Source organism: Microtus oregoni, unplaced genomic scaffold (assembly GCF_018167655.1).
Source record: "Microtus oregoni isolate MIOR12 unplaced genomic scaffold, Mior012 000003F_ref0000135, whole genome shotgun sequence".
Classification (NCBI taxonomy): Eukaryota; Metazoa; Chordata; class Mammalia; order Rodentia; family Cricetidae; genus Microtus; species Microtus oregoni.
The window spans coordinates 59961647-59987813 of NW_024543062.1; the positions used below are offsets into that span (position 1 = coordinate 59961647).

The 26167-nt window shown below is 38.6% G+C and overlaps 1 protein-coding gene across 1 annotated transcript in view; it reads left to right on the plus strand.

Annotated features, from left to right (window-relative positions):
- The window catches only part of Thsd7b (thrombospondin type 1 domain containing 7B), an 857175-nt gene that overhangs the window by 522002 nt on the left and 309006 nt on the right, over window positions 1-26167 (plus strand). Inside the window, exons 11-12 of the mRNA XM_041648517.1 lie at window positions 1825-1954; window positions 6756-6859. Coding sequence (XP_041504451.1) covers window positions 1825-1954; window positions 6756-6859 — 234 coding nt within the window. The remainder of the gene's footprint in view (window positions 1-1824; window positions 1955-6755; window positions 6860-26167) is intronic.

The following is a 26167-nucleotide window of genomic DNA, read 5'->3' on the forward strand; positions in this document are numbered from 1 at the left end:
TGTAACCTTAAAGGTCAGGCATCAAGAAGTAATAACAAAAGCATATGATTTGGAAGTAGCCACAGTTTAAATATGGAAGCAGAACAATCAAAAATGTTCATTCTAAACTTGGTGGCAGTGGCACACGCCTTTAATCCCAGCACTCAGGAGACACAGACAGATGGATCTCTATGAGTTGGAGATCAGCCTGGTCTGCACGGTGAGTTTCAGTACAGGCTCAAAAGCTACAGAGAAACCCTGTCTTGAAAAACCAAAAAAAAAAAAAAAAAAAGTTTTCCTCTAAAGAGTGAAGCAGAGGCAGGGAAGTTGTGAGTCAGTTGCTCTTTTCTGTAAATTTTCTTGTATTGATGGTTTTTTAAAAATCCATGTGCACACATAATTGCCACAAACGCTCTTTTTCTTCTTTTGTTTTGCTCCATTTAGTTTACTGGCTTTCTAGAAATTAACTTATTAACCTGGTAAGCTCCATTACCTGTCCCATATCTACCAATTAATTCCCTTATATCCTGCACATGCTCCTCCATTCTTTGCACCTCTCCTAGGCTTTCCCCCTTTTTCTCAACTCCCTACTCCCAGGTACACATACTCACTGAATGCCCAGTGGCTTCCTCTGTAAATTCCTCGCACTTTTCCATCTCAGCCTTTTCTCAGACTTCTCCCTGACCTGAGATGGTTTCTTCCTTTGCTCTTTAAATATGCGCTGTCCACGAAATATGCGCTGTCCACGAGCTAACTTAGGTTTCTTAAGTAAAGAACAAATGCTATCTCTGCCCCTAATCCTGCTCACACTGCAGGTGTCTTTGACTGCCAAGACTGTATCCGCCCCCTTCTCTTCCTGTTTCTTTGTAAGTCCTGTAACGCTAGAAGTTTAGTTGCAAATCTAGGGTTAGTAGTAAATTCCGAATGTGGTAATTGAAATCATTCCTAATGGCAACATAATTGACAATTGTCGCGGAGGGTGATGGTGCACTGACCTGACCATGTCTGTCTCGTGTGGTGCCTACTAATTCTCAGCAAAACTTGGAAAGAAACAATATTATGCTCCTGATGAGTTGTACTGTCTTTCCCAAACAGATTGAGTGTGAAGACTGAGTGTCAGTCAATAATTCAGACACTATTAATTTGAAGAGAAGAGTTTCTACCTCTTAAGGCAGCCTGTGAGGAGAGATTTCAAAGTGAAGGAGGAGCCACACAATGGAACTCCAGGCCCTTCAGCTGCTCTCTGAGCTGAAGGAGGGAGTATGAGTCCCAGAGCGTAATATGGTGTTCACATGCCATTTGAAGTGTAGGGTATCACTAACTTAAAATACGTTGGGGTCTAGAGAGATGGATGGCTCAACAATTAAGAGCACTTGCTGCTCTTGCAAAGGACCAGGACTTGATTATCACTACACACATAGCAACTCACAGCTCTGTGCAACTCTGGATTCAGGGTTGGATGGCGTTTTCTGCCCTTCCCACGTATCAGTACTCACTTGGCTCATAAACATAAATGCAGGAAAATGTTCATACCCACACACAAATAAAAATAGTATAAAACTTCTTTTAAATGCTGTTTAAGTTAAAATGCATTAAGACAGAAGAAAGCAATGCTTGCATGTCAGAATGTCCAGATTTGAATAACATTTGGATTTAGTACTCCGTGCAGAGCTTCTCTCCCACAGGAGGGGTAGTGAACACCAGCTCCCAGCATCCATTGCTCTTGTCTCTGTTCCCCCTATCAATCTGCTTAACTCTTTCCCACTCTCCCTCCAGTCACTGCCTGGATTTGGGCTGTGGTGATGTAACTAACAGGGACTATCGTCTATTTCTTGTTTCCTTCAGGAAATACCACAGTCAAACAGTCTCGGTACAGGATTATCATCCAGGAAGCAGCCAACGGAGGGCAAGAGTGCCCAGACACCTTATTTGAAGAGAGAGAGTGTGAAGATGTCTCATTTTGTCCTACATATAGGTAATTAGTGACTTCTGAATTATCATTAGACCTGAGCATAATTGTACAATATTTTTTTTCATATATGGTTGCTTAGTGATTTTTTTGAAGTTGTAACATTTTATCCTTTCAAATATTCAGTAATCTTCTTCCCTTTACTAGAATGTATTCAGAAAGAAGAAAGAGCATGAATACCCAATTAACAGAAGAGAGAAGCTGGGGCATGATTGGCTATTACTGAGCTACCAGAATGGCGCCTCTTCTGCAATCAGCTTTCTAGATAATGATCCTAAGAGAGACAGGATGAGCTTTTCATCTGGAATACACACACATGTTATGCATACACATACACCCCTACACCCCTACACACAAGCACATATTACACATCCTTACACATAAATACAGACACATACAGATACACACAATCATACACAAACACATATAAACACACCCCCCTATACACACACATGCACATACAAATAGATATTACTCATGCATACACATAGTTACAAACACATACCGATACACACAATCACACACAAACATATATAAACACACACAGAGTCCTATACGAACCTGTACACAGAAACATACATCTATAGGCACATACACATAGACATTTAAAAACACACATACATATACACACAAACACATACACATACATGAAGACTTACAAATACAACATACACAAACACATGCACATTTAAACATGTACACATGAAAACACAGATACATCCACATGAAGATACAGACACACATATAGACACATACACATGTATAGAGAAATACACAAAATCATATACACACATGTATACCCAGGCACACATACATAAACACCCACAAACACCTTATAAACACATATACATATCAACACAATATATACATACATATATGCACACAAATACAGAAACACACAGAGAAACATAGATGCATATACCCACATAGACATACACATGTGTGTACCAATACACCTATAGAGACACACATGTTTACACATAAACATTTCCCTGAAAACAAAACACAAATAAATACAAAAACTACCACACTATGAGGTACCATAGTAATTTTATTGTTCTCATCTTAGAATTTTGGATAAGCCATTAAAGAAATAAGCTGGGTATGGTAGCATGCACTCATAATCTGGCTCTTGGGAGGATCATACATTCGAGACCGTCAAGATATGTGTGTGTGTCTCAAGCAATAAATCAGATGAATGTCTATTAACCAACTGGATAACTGGATGATACATTTTTAATATCATTTTTATTTATTCCTGGTAAATTTCATCCACATATACAATATATCTTTGGGGATACTTTTTCCCACACATCCTTCTTTCAATAAGAGGAAAAGGCTAACTCTTAAACTTTTTATGCTCCAGCTATCTTTTAGAAACTGGTAACTACTGTTTATGAAACCACATCCAAATTTCTTTTCCAAGTCTTAACCTTCCAGTCTTTTAGAATTTGAAAGTTTCAGATTCAATGATAACATAGTTTTTAAATAATCTTAGATTGAATGTAGTCACTGATTTATGATAATAGCTCATGGTTTAAAAATCATTTAGTTTTACCAAGTCGCTCAAAAATGTACTTTACAAAATTATCGAATGTTTTATCCTGATAATTTTAGAAACTGTGTCTTAAAGCTGTGAGGCTTAAGGGCTAATTTATTCGGGAACCATGTAGTTTCATTGCTTTTCGAAAGAGCGCTCTTTTTAGGTACAGAGTAAGAGTGCCACTGACGAGCCCAATCCCACGGCTCTGCCATGCTTCAGTCCATTATTCCGATTTGATGGACAGTTTGGGGAGGATGTAGATAAGCACTGGGATCAGGCCCAGTCTGCTCTTCCCCAGAACCATGGAGCCATTGTGGAATCGCTGTCAGTAATCACCCGCTTGTGCTGTGGGTAAATATTGAAACTTTTGTGTCCAGAAAATATCACTCTTGGGGAAAGTAGCCAAGTGAAGAACTTAGCCAAATCAAATTTTATCAGACATTTTAGTAAAGCCAGGGCCATTATAATCAGTGGAGATCTCAGAAACCTTGATGGACCATTCGATTTTCCTCTGTCCTTGCTGTTTGATAGCTCTTCAATGTTCATGTGTGAACTGTTTTTTTTTTTTTAATTTATCTCCTGCCCTTTTCCCAGAAATCACTTCTGCTGTATCCAGATCCCATTTATTGAGAGGCCCTTCAAACTGTGTCCAAGTTAACACATCGGTCTGACCATTGAACAAGGTCTTATAATGTTGATCACTACAGTTCTAGTTTGATATTACTTCCCGACACTGGTATTCTGGATGAAGTTATCCTAAAACACAAGTTTAGGTGTTCTTTATTGCTATCTTTTGTTTCATTCTCTTAACTGCATTGAGGTCACATATTCACATTTTCCAAATCAGAACAGAATTGAAATGCCCACTTATGTTATCCCACATCATCCAGCATATTAAATTAGATGCTAAAGAAGAAAACAGTATGAAGACACATTCATCACACAGAGTAGACAGTGACATACAACGAAGAGCCAATGGTACAGTCTCAGGCTGTCACTTCGTCTGACTTAATTCTAGTTTATCATCTCAAACATCTGAAAACCTTTTCCATCACTTTCCATCTACACAGCCAGATAAACTAGAATGAATACCCTGGCTTCATGCTGGTCTGAAAAGTCTAAGTAAAGTTAGTTTAAGGAATCTACATGAGTAACACATCATGATTCTAAAGGTGTACAGGAGTCCGTCACCACCTCAGCTGTTGTGGATGAGACCAGGTTGAAGGAATCTATGCATAAACAAGGTGGATTTATTGCTGCCGAAGCTAATTGCTGGTTATTGGATCATGGCATGCTTTCTATTTATCTGTTTCCTGATTTCTAACCAAACTCTCCAGCCACTATTGTTGAGGAAGCCACTCAAAGGTGAACAGTGCTACTTCTCTTTCCTGGTCACACTTTTAAGGGACTTGTGAAATGGGGGCCTGTGGGTAAAGCAGCTCCTGTCGAAGCAAAGGTCTTGGCTCATATGAAATAAACCATAAAAGCACACTAACTGGAAAAAGAAGGACCGTGGGTAGACTGTGGCCTTGAGTTTTCTGGAATACTGTATAGAAATCATTTTAAGAACAGAATCCATCCTCTGTGTGCCAAAACTTTTATTAACTTTTATTAAAGTTACTTTTATTAACTTGAGGAAGGTAAACAGAGAGAAGCCAGGTGACTTCAGGGACCATTTCCTCAGAGAAAAGCAAGTCCTGATAGCTCATCAGAAAACATCCATTCCTCTTCCCTATGATGAGCTTTTGGATAAGGTTGGTCCCTAGAGTCACGACTGACGGAAATGGTAGAATTATGTCTGAATCCTAGAAGTGCCATATTTGAAAAGAAAACAAAACCACAAGAGAATGGATGAGGAGCTTGCACTCCTATGTTCTGATGTAACACAGGATTGCTCCCTTGTCTTCTGCACATTTAATTTTAAGCATATTTTAAGCTTCTTTTTCATGATTTTTTTTTGTATGAGGTAAGATTTGTACATGAAATGTTCAAATTCCCTAAAGTAGAATCATGAACATGGATGGAGTGTAAAATCAAAGTCAGCTCTTCCCATTCTCAACACTTGCTAGGATTGGGTTTTATTTTATTTATTGCAACACATAATATATGTATGTATGTATATATGTCTGTCTGTATGTATGTATATAAATAGAATATATAGGCGTTGGCAGTTTTCTGACTAGACTAGCAATCAGTTCTATCCCATTAGTCACCCATGTCCCACCAGTCACTACCCCAAATAACCATACAGAGACTTAATAATCAGTATAAATGCTCAGCCAATAGCTTAGGCTCAAATTTAGCTAGCTCTTATAATTTAAATTAGCTCAGTTTTGTTAATCTATCTGCTTTCCCGAGGCTCTTTTACTTCATGTACATACTTCCCATCCTTCTTACTCTGTATCTCATGGCTTCTCTTCAGACCCTTCCCTTCTTTCCCCAACATTCTCATTGCCCCAAAAATCCTGCCTAGCCATCAGCCATTCAGCTCTTTATTAACAAGGAGAGCAACCCATCTTTACAATGTACAGAAGGATTACTCCATATCATATATGTGTGTGTGTGTGTGTGTGTGTATACATACATACATACAATATATATATGGTTGGCTAATTAGGATTTGACAACTGCCTTTTAGCAACCATTAACTGCCCATAATTCATCATATAGGATTGGGACACTGTGAGATGCCAAATTACATTGTCATTATAAAGGTCTTGTTGAGACTAACAATGTTTTTGAGATTTCATGCTTGCATCTTTCCTATCATATACAGAAGTCATTATCTCAATGCGGATGTCCTAATCCTCTGGCTCTTTGAATCCTTGGTCTCCTCTTTCATGTTTCCTGAACCTTAGGTGTAGAGGGGACACTGTAGATGTATCTGTTGGGGTTGGGAAGCCCATGATATGCTTTTTTTTTGTATTTTGAACTATTATAGATTCCTCCAATAGTCTCAGTTACTACAGAATAACTTTCTTTAATGAAGGGTTAGGACTATGTTTACCCAAGGTATAAAGATAAGCTTTTATGATGCAGTTACAAATTATTCTGGCTTAGGAAACTAAGATCTCCTTTTGGATCAATGACCCTAAAGCCATGGATAATTGGCAAGGTTTACAGTACTGGGCATGATTTGCTTCAAGTTCAGGCTAACTGGGCCTTGGTCTTTCTATTTCTGCATGTTAAGTCATGTATTGAAAGTACTTCCTCTGCGTATGAGTCATGGTAAACGTTCTGTTGTGCTCTTTCTTGTGGTCACAGGTGGAAACTGCAGAAATGGAGCCCTTGTATCTTGGTTCCAGAGTCTGTCAGGCAGGGGAGAATGGGCACCAGTGAGGCTTGTGGGAAGGGGCTGCAGACAAGAGGTAAGCCAAGTTTGAAATCACTCCTTCTTCCTGTGTGCTTTAAAGATGTATTACTCTGTACTTGGTTGTTGAGACTTGTATTTGGGCAAGTTGTGATATTTCTGGATTAAGCTATTTATATTTATCACTAAATTCACTCTTGGCAGTAGTAAGTGTTGTTAGGTAAATATCATCATTTAACCATAACCTTTCACTGTACCTCAGTACTAAAGCAAAACAATAAATGAATATATCTCCGTCATAACTGACCTCCATGTCCATATTTGAATGTATGTTGGATATCAGCCAAGATGTTGAGACGATGCCAAAATCACATCTAAAAGTACACATTACACTTTGTTTACATTGCATGTTTATGTGATGATTAAATAAATGAATGGAAACATGACTGGGTAAATTGACTAATCTTTAGGATCCTGGCTTAAGCACAATTGTGTGTGTGTGTGTGTGTGTGTGTGTTCATGTGTTTCTATGTGTTTAACATACACAGGAATTTCTAAAAGGCATTGTGATAGGCTTTTGTTCTGGCATAGAGGGTGATTTATCATGGTCCTCTAGGAAAGGCAGGAGATCTCTGAAAAGCAGCCATGACTGACTGCTCCCTTTGCTGCCTGATTCCTAATACAGCTGCTCTCTCTGTGAGGCTTGATAGGCAGGACTAAAAATGCAGTAACTTTGTCACTCGCTTTCTTCCTGCTTTTGTTGGAGCTTGTTGGGTTCTTATCTGGTCACAGGACAGAGAGGCCATGGCATTGGGAAACAGGCGGAAGGTAAAGGAGATGTGGGCTAAACTAAAACCCAGAGGACCCGTGGAACATCGGAGCAGGGATGTACAGCACCCAGTTCTCTTCCTTCATCTGCTTTAGCTGCCTGGCTGGGTAGCATCAATATACTCCCAACTCCCTCTGCTCAACCACACCTGAACAAGATTGAGTTTCTTTTTCTGACCTACAGATAATGACATTTGGGAATTAATATTGTCAGGTATTACACATTGGCTATTTTCTTGACTGCCCAGCAGACAACCTTAAAAACCCTTTTAAATATTAGTATTATATAATTAATAAAAAATAATGAGTCACTGAGTTTTGGAAAAGGCCTTCAGTATGAAAGAAAACAAAAATCAATGAGTAGGAAGGAATAAAACAAAATTAGTGTAGGAAGTTAAACACCAAAGTTCTAAGAATTCCAGAAAAATAAAACAAATACATGAAAACTTATCAAATAAGGAAGCCAAGAGAATTGCCAATTTGGGAACCTGTACATGTCTTGTTTGAACATGGTCAACATGATTGTAAACGACTTACAACAGGCCCATCAATGTGAAATTCGGGGACTTAAGAGAACAATTTAGTCTCTAGCTTTCTGATATAAGTTACAAGCCTATCTCCCAAACACAGGAGTTCTCAGCATCAGCTTTGGAGAGAGAAAGGAAACAAAGCAATCCTTAAAGCACTGAAGAACAAGGTCCGAGTCTACATCATAATATCACCCAATGGCAGGGAGAGATGAAATTATCTGTAGAAAACTAAATCCCTAACACTTGCCTAAATGCATTCCATCTCCAGAGACATCTGGAAGAAGTGTTTCACAAAATATGACTTAACTAAGAAAATTGGAAATTCCTGGAAGAGATGACATTCTTTCTGTTATAGACAAAGGGGATTAGATAAATCCAAGACCAAAGTAGTCTGCACCCCTGGCAATATGCTATACAGGAAGACACTAACCTGCTACTTCTACTGCCACTAATGCTAATACTTTGACTCAGACGTTCCTATTCCACCACTGCAAGCAGTCTTGTCTGTGAGAATTCTCTGTGACTTGCAGTGACATAAAATGTCCCTGCTAAAGGTTTGTCTGTGTGTGTTACATCCATTGTGATGGAGACTGTATGTGTGGAATGCCTTCATCTTCTCTCTCACTTTCTGGCCCCTCTGTAGCTCCGTGGATCTTAGCCCATACGGCAGATCCTCACGAGTCATGCTTCCCTATTGTCATCCTATATTTTTTAAGAATGCTGGCAACCTTGCTGAGACCTCCTGCTTGGCAGCTTTGATTCTACAATTCACTCCTACACACTGGGACTAGCTTTGCAGTCTTTTCCTCTAGTGTGAAACTTTTGAGAGTGTCTAGAGCAGCGGTCCTCAAACTGTCGGTCACGACCACTTTGGGGGTCAAATGACCCTTTCACCGAAATCAAATTTCAGATATCCTGCATATCACATATTTACATTGCGATTTGTAACAATAGCAAAATTGTAGTTATGAAATAGCATCAAAATAATTTTAAGGTTGAGAGTCATCACAACATGAGGAACTGTGTTGAAGTCTCTCAGCATTAGGAAGGTTGAGAACCACTGCTCTAGAGTAAGGTGCCTTTTCACCTGTGTTCGGGGAAGCTGTGAAAGATGAAACCTGGATGGTAGTGAGAATTGATAGAAATTCTAAGAGGAGAGAATTCTAGTCCTCCCCTACTGGGCAAATCCATGACTTTAGTTTCTTTTCAACTTGTTGAAGTAACTCAACAATAAACTTAGAAGATATATATCTTAACCACTGTTTCTATGTTTCATTCATTTTTTGGTATTTTTAATGATTATAACTCTAAGAATATAAAAATCTATTGGTTTATTTTATTGTATTTATGTTGTTAAACTGTTTATTTGGTGCACAGTTAAAATTCTTTTTATGTAATTCTCTTCTAATCAAGGAAAAACAAAGAAAGGGAGCAGACAGAATTGCAGTTATAGCAAAAATGCCTGTATTTTCATCAGGGTAGAAAGATTTGGGGTTCCACTGTCAGAGATACCCGGTCCTTCACAGAGAGCCAGGCATTTTTCTGCTCAGCTAATTGTGCTTAATTTGAATAAAGAAAGAATATGGGTTCATCCTTTGTCACAAATGATGACACAGAAGAAAGAAATATGTACTCTCTTACTTTTTAAAATAAATAACTTTGCTTAAAGTGGTAAGCATTTTAGTAATACAAAGAAAAAATGTAAGAATTCTATAATTCCTAAAAGTACGAAATTATCTGTGGAGTAATTTTAATTTTGCAACCCATAGTGACTCTTTAAAACTGCCTTAAAAGACACCCAGACTTTTTCCTTTTTGATAGTACCCTCTTTATCTGGTGTCAAAGGCCCCCTGTTATCAGAAGGATAACATTGGCACTGTAATAGAGATGAAGTAAGAGACAGATGATTATGTTCTGTGTCTTAGATGTTCTTGACATCTTGGTGTGCCTGCATTCTTTCTCAGTTTATTTTTACTGAATAATGTTTATGAGACATGCAGAAGGCAGGTCTCTTATCATCAAACCTTTCTGCTCTTTCTGAATCTGTTCTCATCACAATGAGAAGCACAGGCTTCTCACCCAGTAGTTTAAGGGAATCTGTATGCTCTGCCTTTAAAGAATCTCCCTAAAAATTACTGTGTTTTTCTTCTTTTAAAAATGCAAGAAATTATCTAGTATAGGACTAATTCTTGGTTCCCTTTACTTTTAAGGAAAGGGCAGAGTAAAACATTGTAGGAAAAGTTGAAGGAACAGTAAGCTCTAAAATTGCAATTGTATAGCAGTAATAATACTTGGTTTCCAAAGATGGAAATATATATATATATATATATATATATATATATATATATATATGCTGTATGCATATCTATATGCCTATTATTTTGATAAGGTAAGCTTAATGTCATAATTTTTCATAATCAAATTTTTTCTAGAGTCTTTAATTCATGATTGAAATAGTAAATTTGATTTATCCAATTTCATAAACTCATACAAATAGTATGCTGTAAAGTATATATTCATAAAGCACCCAAATCAATCAATAAATTATACAAACTGGATTCAGAAAAAACTACTCATATTGTAAATCTGAGTACTTTAATTCTCTAATAATTTTTGTCTTGAGTGACATTGTCTTCATAGAAATGAGGGGAGATAAAGATCACCATTTACCATTAGCTTATCAACCATCAGTCTAGAAAACACATATAATTACAGGACAAATACAATATAGAGTCTGAAATAAGACATCATAGCTTGTCAACCAGATGTCAATACTAAACTGTCAGTCTGAGTCTGGCACTGTGACAGGATAGCTCAGAAAAAAAGTCAACTGAGAAAAAAAGAAGCATCTTGGCTCCCTTTTTGAGGACTCTAGTCCATGGTCAGTTGACCCATTCCTTTTGGAAGTAAAGTGAGGCAGAATGTCAAAGCAGGGGTATGTGGCTGAGGAGCCTGCTTGCTTCCTGGCAATGGGAAGTTAAACAGAGATATCCAGGAAAGAGCCAGGCTCCTAGCATCAATTTCTAGAGTGCAGTCACAGTGATCGGCCTTCCTCCTACTCCTCCCCATGGCAAAAAGCTCCTACCATCTCCTGCTAGAGTCAAAGAATGGAAACTAACCCCTAATACATGAGCCTTGGAAACAATCAAGATTCAGAGCCCAGCTATCAGCCCCTCGTACTTTGCTCTCCCATGACAGATGTATTTCTTCTTGGGTAATAGAGAGTAAACTTGTAAGTCTTTGAGTTCTTATTTTCTAAATAGAGGTATACTTTTATTGCATGGATCGATTCTGTCTGTTCACCTACATGGATCCTGACCAGAAGGTTATTTTTGCAGGTTCACTGGGGGAAACATGTGTCTAGGTGTGGATTGTAGTAGTCAGAGATATATGAAGTTTTTGCCTTTGTTATTCCATTTGGTTTGTGTTCCTTGTTGAAGGAGGAAGCAATGTGTTTTCTGGAAAGAAAAGTAGAGTGTCCTTCCAGACATAATCACAAATGAGCTACATTATCTTTGGCTGTGGGCATGGTCAGTTAGGAATGGAGAACCACTGAGATCTACCCCAAGAAATCCTTTCAGCAATACAACTTTTCTAAGAGGCAGAAATATCTATGTATTTTTTTTGTGAAATTATAGGAGGGTGCTGCCACCTTGCATAGCTTTGAGTCCTGGAAACCTGATTGGGGTAATAGTCAGTGAAAAACGAACATACACATAGCCTTCTTCTCTGGCAGAGAATCACTAACAGTAGCCTGGAAACCCAGAGCATTTATTTTGTGTATCTGAGTAGAGGAGATAGATTTATGGTAGACAACCAAAGGTATGCTAGCTCATTCATATTGGAGGTCTCTGTAGGGAAGCAGACTCAGGAGAATGTTGAAGGAGGCTGTTTGGCTGCTTGTTCATTTACAACTGCCCAGATCCCCAGAATAATGACACAGAAACTGTACTAACTAAATCACTGCTTGGCCCATTAGCTCTAGCTTTTTTATTCTTATTTTTATTTTTTATTTTAGCTCTAGCTTCTTATTGGCTAACTATTACATATTAATTTAACCCATTTCTATTAATCTGTGTATTGCCATGTGACTGTGGCTTACCAGCTAAAGTTTCAGCATCTGTCTCTGGCAAAGCTACATGGCTTCTCTCTGACTCTGCTTTCTTTCTCCCAGCATTCATTTTAGTTATCCCCGCCTACCTAAGTTCTGCCCTGCTATAGGTCCAAAGCAGTTTCTTTATTCATTAATAGTAATCACAGCATACAGAGGGGACTCCCACATCCGAATGCTATGGTCTTTAAGTTCTACACACAATGTTAGCATTTGCACACAGACCAAGGGAAGCTTTACTAATCTCATGCATCTGAGGCATTGTGGTCTTTGACACGGTCATGCTCATATCCATAACACATTCACTCAAGGCTTCACCTGCTCCTTACTCATTAACTCAAGTCTTTATCTGATTTCCACAGAAGGAAGGGTATGACTCCATTTACCAGATCAATACACTAGGGTATCTGATGTAAGTAATGAGCAAATGCTTCTCTAGCACACTAGTGTCAGTATCTTTCATGAAGTTGATTGAAATAACTATGTTCATCCCACAGGAAAAAGTGATTGGGTTTCAGTATTTGCTTTATTAAAGAATGCTCATAGGCCAGGCATGGCCATACTGTCTGTTCAGGAGGATGAAGCAGAAGGAACCCAAGTTCAAAGCCACCCTTCCCTACAAAGTAAAAGCCTATTTAATGGAAACAAAGCACCAACAACATAAAGACAGCAGGGCCAGAATGTACAATTGGAGTGTATAACGTTCTTTATCAATTAAACCCATGTCTTAGTTCCAGGCACCAAAAGGTTACTTATAAGTATCATAAAAAGAGTTTAAGAATCATTTTAAAACATTTATTTTTATTATTTTATGTTGTATGAGTGTTTTGCCTGTATGTGTATCTCTGCACCATCTGTGTGTCTGGTGCCAGGGAGGCTGGAAGAGGAAGTTTAATCTCCTAGAACTGGAGTTATGGACCACCACAAGCCACCCTGGGCTTATGGGTTGTGAGAACCAAATCTGGGTCCTCTGTAAGAGCAACAAGTGCTCTTAATCACAGCCCTAAAGAATCAGTTATTGGAAACATCTCTCTCTTAAATATAATTGCTGAAAGTGTGAAAATAAGAATGAGCAGGTTAGGCTGTGGAAATTGAATTGACAGTGTAGGTCAACTCTCAGAATTAAACTATCCCGGGAGTATAACAAGAGGATGGGCTTGATAATCCCATAGGCATTGCTTTGAAGGGAGGAGTGCTCAGCTCACAGCAGAGACTGCATTTTAATAGAAGTGAGCCACACTTCTTGGAGGCATGTTTCAATTCCTTTATGTGTTTCAGGGTAGGATTATCTGTGTGGCTTTTGTGGTTTGCTGCAGGTAAAATATGCATATTTTAAAACTCGGTGATAAACTAAATATAAATATTAAAGGAGATGGGCAACCTAAGGCAGAATGCTTTAGTTACACAGTGTTAACTAACTGTTGCTTTGGTATCATCTCCTTTCACTAGCCTCTCTGCTTTTAATATGAGAAGCTGTGACTCCAAGGGCATCCACCTCACTCATATCCTCAGAAGATGTTTTACTAATGAAGTGGATGCTTCTGGTGAAGAAGGATAAAGGATTCTTCAATTGCTCAATGCAGTCATTTGCAAAACTCAGAGTTTCCCTCCAAATCATAATATTCCCAGTTACAGAACTCTGTTCCCTTCAGGAATGCTGATATAAATTTCAAAGTCTACAGGAAACGGTGTACATGTAATAGGATTACATGTCTTTTGTGCAGAGCCAAATCCCATCTCCTTAAGGAGATGTGCATCCCCTGACTTCCCTTTGCAGGGTAACTGAGGTCGAGGCATTTGTTTCTGTTTATCTAGAGCTCTCTCTCAGGACTGTAGCAGAAGGAGATAGACCTGTGCATCGCTCTGTGCCTTTCCAAGTGAAAACCAAACCCCAGTGCTCCTTCCAGTTAGAAGCAACTGAACAAGAAGCTCACGGTTGTGCCAGTGGCTGTAAAATCTACCCTGGTGCATCAAGCCTAAGTTCTGCTGAGACTGTGAGAGGTGCAAACCTCAAGACAGTGTCTTTGAAGGCCAGCCACACTATAAAGAGTCACATGGCGAGTAAAGAAAAAACTGTGTAACCCCATTTTAATCCCGGAGTATGGAAAGTGAGAATTAAAGACTCCAGAGTCTTCTAAGTCAATGAGCGCCTCAAGTCATCTGTTTTCTGGAAGGATCTGAAAAATAAGAACTGAAAGTAGGAAGGATGGAGCCCATGGAGCCTTTGAACTTATACCAGGAAAGAATTTGGGAGCTCGCACTAGAATAGTAATACCGAGGATGGATTAGAAGGAGCACAGATAAAAGGCATTTAAGAAAAAGAAATCGATGCCATTCAGTAGCTAATCTTACACACCGAGAGAAGCATCCCAGTGAGCTGAAAGCACTCGGCACAGACCAATGAGGACAGGACAACGCAGACAAAAAGGTTGGCATAAATTATTGATACAAAATGAGCAGATGCCGTATACACACACAGAGAGGCCTCGTTTGGATATTAGTTTAGTCAGGTTTCTCTAGAGGAGCAGAACCAAGAGGCCAAGGGAGCACAAGGCAAAAAGCTTCCTGCTGACACACCCTTTTTATCTGGCTTCCCTGAGAGGAGTCTGCCCACAATCCTGGTGGGTCTTCCCCTTCGATCAAGGCCCCCAGGATGCTCTTCAGATGAGAATTCCTTCTCAGGTGATTCCAAATGTGACCAGGTAAAATTTAAACCAATCTCGTAGACATCAGGAGCCACCCAGCCACACACACATAGGTGGGGCTGTATACTCAATAGCTGTAGATAATACCGTGTGCTTTAGCAGTTCAAGAGGGAAAAAGTGTGTAGAGGGCAAGTATTAGAAGACTAGGTCAAAAGAATAGACCTTTTCCTCCAGTACAAAGCAGTCTGTCTCCAAGGCTGGTTCCCCTCTCAGGACTTGTGTAAGGTTGTCCCAACTATGTCAACTCTCTTCTCAGAGCCTCGGTTTTCCTAGGCAGAATAATTCCATCGTGTTGCTGCTTTTACACGTGGTTACGGCTTCTCTGGGAGTGTTGTTTTCCTTTCCCGTGCAAAGCTGGGGTAATAGTTATAATTACACTAGCGGGAGGAGCTGTGAATATTTCCAATGTGGTTCTTAGAAACAAGCTGCTGGGATCTGGAGAGATATTAACCGGGTTTGTGGGAAATGGTGGCAGCTGTGGGACCAGAGCATATTCCTATGGGAAAGGCTTGACGAAGACTTGGCATGTCAAATTGCTCCAATGAAGAGACTGGTGGGTTTTCTTTTTTGGGGGGGGCAGTATTTTCCATACTCCCTTGTCTTCAGCCTGGTGTTTTTCATGAGGTGGCAGCATAGTTACCTGAGTATTGTAAAATTTACGGAGGTAAAAACTTTTAAAAGCTGCGAGTGTGACATTATCAATGTTTCAGAAGACAGAAAATGTATTATATTTGTTAATTAAATAGGTATAAATGAATAGACCAAGCCTCGTCCCAATATAGTGATTGAAGATTGAAAGAATTCATAGTTTTGGAAATAAGGACCTGGAGGACATGGTTGTTGAGCAGGTAATATTACAAATATTTGTCAGAAAAGACCAAGAAAGAAGTATACGATAGCTCAGAGTTCAAAGATGAGAGATGTCTAGCCTGCCCCAATATGAACATAAGATAAAAAAAAAAAAAACAGTGGGAGGAATACATAAAGCTGCTAGGAGGGAGGGAATAACTGAGATGGCAAATGGGATGTACCTGAACGAATGGGCGAGTTCAGGAGTTAGAAAGGAGGTTGTCCCTTTAATCTTCTGCTCCCTGATGAGGAAGCAGAGTGAGGGGATGGAACAATGAAGAAGACAGCAGATGTTTCATGAGATATCCCTGTGTCCACACCAACCAACAGCTCCTGAGATCTGGCCTGACACCTAACAGTATCGTCTGCTCATGGAACGTCCCTTTTCTGTCTCCTTGCCTTCTCCTATGGTCACCTGTGAATACTCGGAGCATCAGGTCTCAGAGGCTGGTTCTTCCCACACTCAGGCTTGCATGCCTTCATGGCCCCTTTTTTATTTTTTATTTTTTGGCATTTGTTTTTCTGACTATGATATCCCATCCAATAACCCCAAGGTCCCAGTATTTAAGCTGTAGCGATGATCCCAAATCTATATCAAAACAGAAATCTTTCTCTCTAATTCCAGGCTTGGACTTTTTACACCTACACACCATTCATTCACAAACACACCTCTATGTAAGATTCATTGATTCTAAGATGAACTTATTTTCTACTTCCAGACACAGCGCTTTCTTCTCAGTCCCTCCATCTCATGAGCTGCAACTATCCCCTGACAGAATGTATGGAATCCTGGCAGGTCCATCTTCCTAAGGCCCCTATATTGTCTTCATTTTCTTATACTGCTTGTCTCTCTCTGCGTCTACGTATATGTCCTAGCAATCCGCCTAAGTTTGAAGCTACAGTCATCTGCAGAGAGTAACTCAACTGATTGCCTCATTGCCTGCTGACGTTTTCCATAGCTGTTCTTTCTTATTCATTCCACGGCTGTGAGGCCGAAACACCTTCCCAAGCCAGGTATGATTTTACTTCTCCCGCTATCTCCCAAAGAACCTCCGGCACTAGCCAGTGACTAGGTGCTGCCCAAATTCCAGAGTCTTTCATCACTCTAGGCTCTTTCAATCCATTTCTCTTCCTCTACTTGCTGGCCGCCTCCACGTTCTTCTAGCCCCATCTCAGGGTCAAATCTAGTTTCCCTCATGCAGCTCAACTTCTCAGTATGGATTCTTACTTTTTTATCCTTTCTTTGCTACAATTGTATCATACCTTAGATGTGCCCCTGTCAGGACTTTTCAGCTCTTGAAATGTAAGAAATGTGCCTTATTCACCTTGATATTTCCAGTGCCTCCACACTAAATATCCCTACCTTACGTGTGTAATTCATATGATAAGTGTTTTGTTTATCTCTGTACCAATATAAGAAATATAAATTGTTGACAAAAAATGTGAAAAATAAAAATATGTGGAACACTATTGCCAACCAGGTACCTGAAGCTCTTTGGCTCCACCAAGAAGTTGGGCATAAATGAGGACTAGCTCTGCTGGTATTGGCAGAATTGGGTTTTTGGGTGCCAAAGGCTTATACACTGAGGTTTGCAGATTCATGTCCTAAGGACTAGGTTATTATAGCTCTGGACTTCAGGGGTGGGATGCTATGGCTCTAGGTTCTTGGGTTGGAAGTTCATTACTCTAGACATAGGCTGGCTTTGGCCTGGCCGTTTCGGTAGCAGGCAGCTGTATTTGCAGTTCAGTTTTCTGAAGGCATCCAGTGAAATGTTCAAAGTACTTAGGAGGCCATGAGGGCAATCTGGTTAACTGGCAATGAAGCTTAGTAGATATAAGCCTGTCAACTATAAGGGAAGTATACATTAAATAGTCCTTGAACAGTTTCAAAAATGCACAGAAAATACAAGCAAGTTGTGTACAATAAGTTCTTAATGGAAAATCAACACAGAATTCCACAACTGTGATATCATCGAACAGTAATTGCTCATATTTAACAATGCTAAACTGTGCCTCAGGGAAGGATGTGTTCTTCTGATCTTTCTCAATATGCTTACGATTTTATTTTATAATAAGATCAGAATTATGGCGTATTGAAATTATTAAGAAACAGTTTTTATACACTTAATTCAGGCAGTGGTAAAGAAACTGTGCTGGTGAGAGACGACATTCCAAGAGAGAAAAGACTGTCAATTCCAAGCATGGGTATTTAGCAAATTGCTTCAAAAATAAAAGGAATATTAAGTCGAGGATAAAACATCACTGATCTGAATTTCCAGTGCTGAGACCATGATTTAAATACTTGTCAAGTGCTACTCACCAGATGTGTCCAAGGATGGGGATTGTGTCCCCTCTGCAAATATGGAAGCCAAATGTTCTGCTCTGTTTCCCTAGAGCTGCTTTATTCAGCCATGTGTGAATTCCTCACTAAGGGACATTTGCCGAGCTTTAGATGCACTTTCTCTACTCATAGCTAGAAAGTGGAGGGTGACCCTCTTATGGCTCTGATAGAATCCACGAGGAGGTAAAAATCACTCTAGCTCCTAGAGACTCTAGCTTCAGTCTCTCCTGCTCAAGTACATCTGCTTTGAAAATGTCTTTTCATTTTCAGGACTACTTAAAATGCCACCCGTACAAATAGCAGTTCATATTACGCGCACTCATGGTTAATAACAAGCTAATTGTTTAACTGTGTGTGTAGCCATAAATTAATTACTAATGTGCTTTTGTTTGGAGTGCTGCTAAACACATTTTTAAAGAATCATTTGTTTCAACATGTGGATCGAAGACACTGCAGAATTTACAATTGGGTGGCACATGGAAATTTGGATGTTTCAAAACTCTCAACTCATAATTAAATTCTGAAATTCTCACACAGACTGAAATGTTGAATAATGTGCAATCTTATCAACAACTGCCCCGGGAGTTTGGGTCTGGAGTGACATATATGGTAGAATTATACTCCACATAAAGAGCTATTTAATCCATGTTTATATTTCAAGGCCTGCTCAGTTTAATGTGTATTGGTGTTATTGTAACAATTTAATTTGTGGTGAGCACAGTTGGTATTTAATAGGTAGTTTTTCAACTTTACATTACCAGAAAAAAATAATTGTGTCTCTGTGGTTGCTTTGTCTGTTACTAGTCTTCTTCATTTCCAGTTGTTAATTATCTAATGCTAACTGTGTGATGGGCATAGAGACCCTCTGAACTTTGGCTTATGGGACACATTTTATGGTTATCAATATGTAATGAAAAATTATGACTATCGTTAAGTAACTTTCAAAGAGGTTAATTTATAGTGTCAAAGTAAATTTTACATGTGCTGCCTGTTGGAAGTGGATAAAGATCATCTGGCAGGAAATGACCTCTTGCCTGGAAAATTCCCATTTCTTTTCTCTTTGCCATTTCCTATAATGATACCCTGTGTGTTTCCCTTGGCTCAGTAGTTGTCCAGACAATGAAGAGAATGGCAGTATACATGCTGCCTATAAATGCAATCTTTAGTCGTTTTTTTAAACTGCTATTTTCCACCAGTTTTCTTCATCTTTATGCAATTACCCCTAAAGGCTCTTTTACTTGCTTTCATTTATTTAATTTCATTTAGTCGGGCTTCATATCTACTATGTTTCTCTCTACTGCCCAAATTAATGGAAGAGTGTGTATGATTGGAGGTGTCTCAAGTGTAAGAGACTAACTTGAGTGTTAATAAGGCAACTGATATAGACGTGATACATATCACAAGTGTTTGTTAAGTATCCTCTTTTACCTGATTCTGGAATTCAGAACAGTGTGGTTTCCTGGACTCTAGACTCACAATTTTCAGAGAGGATGTTAAAATTCACCTGAGCAATTGTAATTTAGTAGCGGTTGATTAACCAAGAGGTGAAAGTTGAGTGTTATGTGGCAGTTTCTAAGAACAAAGGCTTTGTACGCAGGGAGACGTACTCTGTGGCTCCATTTTGTCATTATACCTGGTGTGGGTAGATTGTCCTCAGGGGCACATTCCAGTGACTGCTGGGTCTTGTGGCTCCTTACTCCCTGGCCTGTCCATCACAAGACACTCAGTGTCTCAAGGAAAAGTCAATGTCAAGATGAGATTCCTGTCTCTGACAAATCAGAGTCAAATATTCAATGTCCTTTTTTATTTCCAATAAAGTGGTTCATATTATTTTCATCTTGCTTAGTTTTTATTTTTAATTTTACTTTTAAAAATTGGTAGTCTCACCATATAGCATAGGTTGACATGGAACTGGATAGTTAATCAAGCTGCTTTCAACTCATGACCCTCCTGACTCAGCTTCCCAAAGGCTGACATTACAGGTCAGAGTAACCAAACCTACTGTATGTGTGTTATTGTTAATGGCTTATATATTAATATCTAGACTTACCATTACTGAAGACTTTTTAGTGTTATGGTTGTGGGGGACCTCAGGAAATATCAAATGGGATATCTCCCTACACCGCTATCCCTTCCCTAAGGACCCAATCATTTTGTATGCAAACATACCGAGTTCGGGTTAAAAGCTCTCAAATACTTAAAAAGAAGTAAACCAATCATCAGAAATTGATTATATAAAGATGGCAATTTCTAAACTGAAAACAACAAAGATCCATCACTGCTTTCTTATGAAGAAGGCACCGTCCAACACTGCTCCTCCTACCCTCCTGAACTGAACCCAAAGTGCCTATCTTCTCCCTCATAGTCAGCCTACTGTAACTCCTCTACACTAAATTGCTGTACTCTTTATTTAAACCCAAGTACATCTAAGATGAACTATAAGAGCTATTGATTGTGCTTTATGCTATAGTGTTCAAGTTCTTAGAGAGCCAGAAATCTTAGAGACAGTTAGAAAAGAATGTTTTACTGCAGCTGCCAGCCCCTATTGAAATACAGAAAGATTTGAGAAGACTATTTTCTTTAAAGAATGACAGCTCATTGTGCATGTAAAGAATGTTTAAATGTGTTGTCATGACTGACTGTTGAATATTGTACACCCTTCTAAGTTTGCATCGTTGCTCCTCTATCACACCCTTTCTCTACTCAGGATAAGAAACTGATTTGGCATAAGTGAATGATGAGAGGAGCTATAAACTTTATAGATAAATTTTTGTATTTTTCATAAATTGCTTCTAAACTATAAGACACAGTGTTGTATCCAGCCTTTTGCATAGTTCTTTCAACTGAGTAATAAAATATTGAACATTATTCCTGATAGGAGAATTGCCGCATGTCACTGTTAGATGCTTGATGAAAATATTTCATCTACTTTGTGAAATGAGGAAGAGCAGATAAAGGTTGATTGCGGCTTCACAGAACTGTATCATGGGTAGAATTGTTCTGCTACAATTCTTGTACTAAGGGAAATCAAACAGGAATTTCATTATACTTAGCATTTAAAAACCTAATGCCTTTTAAATTGCTTCTTATTCCTGTGTGTTCATGCTCTTACAAGTCTCTAAACCAAAACAAGTAAAAGAAACTAAAAAAGAAATAAGTTAATTTATTTTCACAAAATAGCCCCATTTCTTATACCCCTATCTTTTAATCATCTGTAATTAAGAACTTAACCCTTCCAAACTTTCCAGTAATTTATAGAAGGCTGTGAGAGCTCAAATCTGTCTGCTTTCCTTCATTGCTTCCCACCTCTCCCCTTCTTTCTTCTACCTCCCTCTCTCCTTTCCTCTTTCTCTCCTCCTTCCTTCTAATGATATTTCTATCACTTATTTGTTTCACCTGTTAGTGAAGTTGCACAGTTTAACCAAAGATTACAGGATATACTTGTGTATGTGTATTTTCTATTCAGGGGTTATGCGTTGGGGCCGCTCCAAATGGAAAATGAAATTTTCAAAATGTATTACCAAATCTATATGAACTAGAGGGGATAATTTCCCTACAAGTACAAATCTATATGAAGTAGAGGGGATAATTTCCTCACATGTACATCACACTGACAGAAACACTCTTAGTCTGTATTATTCTTAAGACTCCACAAGAGGATAACATTGCTGAAGGAGAACACATACTGAGTAGGGATACAATGGAATCAGCAGGGGGAAGGCATCTGGGCTGCATCCTTAGGCAACTAGCTGACTTGGAATGTGGAAAGAGTAAGAAGAGACTGAGCTATTGTGTGTGGAAGCAAGCGGAAAGAGCTTTTGTGAACACTGAGGAGAATGGATCATAAGCTAGACCAGCAAGGACAGGCTTCGGGGTCCTGTGGAGAAAATACTGAGCTCTGGAAGACGCTGGGCTTGGGAAATGTGACCATGAAGATTGGGTGCCTGTGTGAGCTGTGACAGTCATAGCAATGCTCTCCTCTCTGGTACAGGAATAGAATATTTTCGCAACTGGAACCTGTAACCTCTTGTGTAATTTATCTTGTGACACTGAATGCTTGCTCCTCCTGACTCTTTAAAAACACTGTGTGGTGGAACACTGCCTCACAGCTGGCCCGTTAATGTTTATGATGGGCATTAACCCAACTGCCCTCATCTACTCTGTGAACAGATGCTTTGACTTTCCCTTCTCTGGCTCCCAGGCAACTGACTCTGACCTCAGCGCCTTTCTGTATTTGCTTCTGCCTCTTTCTGGCATGATTGCATACTATCCCTTCACTGATGTGTTCATTCACTTTAAAGACCCTTAATGAACACTTACAATACTATAGGTACCTGTTCTAGATGCTGGACTCTAGCAAGATAGTAAACATCCCTTTTATTCTATAGTAAATGTGGTGTGGGAGGAAGTAGTTTACCAACAAATGAAAGGCTAATATCTGATGTCTGTGGTGGTGAAAACTGAATAGGAAGAGAAGAAGAAGGAAGGAGTGGGGTTAAAGGAATAGTTCAATTCAATTCCATGAATGGGAACACTTCCAGCAGGTACTTGAAGAAGGGAAAGAGTGGGGGATGCTTATGCCTGTGATATGTCTCCCAGATAGGAAAGAGTCTACAGAATTCCGGGGATATCTAAGGACAGTGAACTTGAGCAAGAAAAGCCAGCAAGAGAAAAAGTGACTGAGGAGGCAAGAGAGATAGAGAAGCAGCAGCCCATTGTACAGAGTCTTGTGACAATGTTAGATATTTGTTGTAAGTGTAGTGGATCCTGACAGTAGGTTTTCCTCAGGAGATGGATGGGCTTGGCTGCTCATGGCCATTGGACAGATGAGAGTTTATAAACAGAAGGGCAAGCAAAGATACCAACAGAGATGTCACTAGAGCCTTCCATGGCCTTGATGATCATGGCCTGAAATGCACAGAGAGGGGAGAAGGGGGAGAGAGAGAGGGAGAGAGAGGTAAAATGAGAGAACACACTGTACTACAGCCATTGAGACTTTATTTATTAACAATTACATAATTATATCTTTATAACATGCTATGTAGATGATACCTTGAATTTGCACTTAATCTGAATTTTCTGTTTCTAAAAACCTAGTATGTTAATAAAAAGATTGAAAACAACAAACTCTACAACATTGTGAAGAAAACGCATCCATCCTTATCTTGATCCTAACAAATCCCCATTGATATTTTTGCCATGAAAAGTTAGCTTTTGCATTCATTACTTTAACAAATAAAAGGAATAAAGATACACATGAGAGAAACTTTGACACTTAAGTACTGTTTTGTTATATAAATATTATGTCCTCCTATTTTAAAATTCAGTGTTGGGAATATTAAGAAGTTGTGTTTGTTATTTGCATATTTAATATTTTTTTTTAGTGGTTGTTATTTATCCTCAAAGCCTGGCCAGTTGTCTTCTAAAAGTCTGAATGTACCTTTATCTCCTAACACCAACATGAATCTTCCTGATGTTTTCTTTTGAGTAATTAGTTTAAAGAATACTGATTGCACACTCTATGGTAGCCATGACTTAAGGCAGTGCAAAACAATGGTTTTCAATGTAAGGAAATCAATACTTACTAAGCTTGTATTACTTTGAAAAACAAGACTAGATTTTCAAATATAGTCTCAGATGGACAAATAACAAGGTTAGGTTAATTTGATGGCAAAATATTTTACATGAAAAATGGTAAGTCAAGTAACTATTGTTCATTAGATAAACACCACCCACCACATTGGACTTAATACTTGCTAAAGGTCTTCTCTCTTCATTTTATTACTTACACATTGAGGCTCTTTTTCTCTAGAACTACAGTACAGGAAATTCTGTAGAATGTAGGTCAGACAGGACAAATTGGCACATCTCACTTACTGAATACATTTTGAGATAAACTATTTTATGCCTTTTATTCCTTCCCTCCTATGCTTTTACATATTTGTCAGTGTTTATTAACATTGTGGTCATTCTCAGTATCATTTATGCTATTTATTATCATAACAAAATATTCTTAAAATGTGCGCTATGCTTAGTGGAAAAAATTTGAAGACTCTCATGAACCTAATATAAAAGAATTCCATTTTATTCTTTCTAAAGTTTCTTTTTGCTGTGATCCACTTAGACTGACATGTATATTTTTACACCTGCTTGTTGTGTCTTTAAATTTCTACTATTACATATTTCTTCTTTCTTTTTCTCTTTAAAAAGTGTTTTTCTAGGTTGTACATAGACACAGTTTTCAGCCATATCTATTTTAACTTAAGCACATTTCTAGAATTTGCAAATAACATTTTCTTTTTACAATGTTTTTATTGTTGTTATTATTTTTCTCCATTCCCTTTCTCCCTCTCCTTTCCCCTTACCTTCTGCACTCTCCCATGGTTCCCATGCTTTCAATTTACTCAGGAGATCTTTTCTTTTTCTACTTCCCATGAAGATTAGATCCATGTATGTCTTTTTTAGGGCCCCCTTTGTTGTCTAGGTTTTCTGGGATTGTAAATTATAGGCTGGTTTTTTCTTTGCTTTATATCAAAGGCCACTAATGAGTGAGTACATATGATATTTGTCTTTCTGGGTCTGGGTTACCTAACTCAATATGATATTATCTAGATCTATCAATTTTTCCCACAAATTTCAAGATTTTTTTCCCCTGCTGTTTAGTACTCCATTGTGTAAATGTACCACATTTTCTTTAACTATTATTCAGTCAAGGGGCATTTAGATTGTTTCCAGGTTCTGATTATATAACAAACAATGCAGCTATGAACATGTGCTTGTGGTACAATTGAGGCTCCTTTGGGTATGTACCCAAAAGTCGTAGTGCTAGGTCTTGAGGTAGGTTGCTTCTTAATTTTCTAAGAAATCACCATACTGATATCCAAAGTGGCTGTACTGGCTTGTACTCCCACCAGCAATGGAGGAGCATTCCCCATACCCCACATCCTTTCCAGCATAAGTTGTCATCAGTGTTTTTGGTCTTGGCCAATCTTGCAGGTATAATATGAAATCTCAAGTTGTTTTGATTTCCATTTCTTTGATGGATAAGGATGTTGAGTATTTCCTTAAGGGTCTTTCAGCCATTTTAGATTCCTCTGTTGAGAGTTCTCTGTTTAGCTCTGTACTCCATTCTTTTATTGGATCATTTGTTCTTTTGATGACCAATTATTTGTGTTCTTTGTATATTTTGGAGATCGGCCTTCTGTCTGATGTGGGGTTAGTGAAGTCTTTTCACATTTTGTAGGCTGTCATTTTGTCTTGTTGACTGTGTCCTTTGCTTTACAGAAGCTTCTCAGTTTCAGTAGGTCCCATTCATTGTTTCCCTCACTCTTTGTGCTACTGGGGTCATATTTAAGAAGTGATATTTTGTGCCAATGTGTTCAAGTGTACTTCTTGCTTTCTCTTCTGTGAGGCTCAGTGTGGTTGGTTTTATGTTGAGGTCTTTGATACATTTGGACTTGAGTTTTGTGCATGGCAATAGATATGGATCTATTTTAATTCTTCTACATGTTGATATGCAGTTATGCCAGCACCATTGGTTAAATATACTTTTTTTTTCTATTTTCTATTTTTTTTTGTTTCTTTGTCAAAATCAGGTGTTCATAGGTGTGTGTATTAATATTCGGGTCTTCAAATTGGTTCCATTGTTTCTCCTGTCTGTTTTTATGCCAATACCAGGTTGTTTTCAGTACTGTAGCTCTGTAGCAGAGTTTGAAGTCAGGGATTGTGATGCCTCCAGAAGTTCCTTTATGGTACAGGATCGTTTTGGCTAACCTGGGTTTTTTGATTTTCCATATGAAGTTGAGTATTGTTCTTTTGAGGTCTGTGAAGAATTTTGCTGGGATTTTGATGGGTATTGCATTGAATCTGTAGATTGCTTTTGGTAAGATTGCCATTTTTACTATGTTAATTCTTCCTACCCAAGAGCATGTGAGATCTTTCCATATCACACACAATGGGTGATATTTCTCTGATTTCTTTCTCAGCCCATTTATCATCTTTG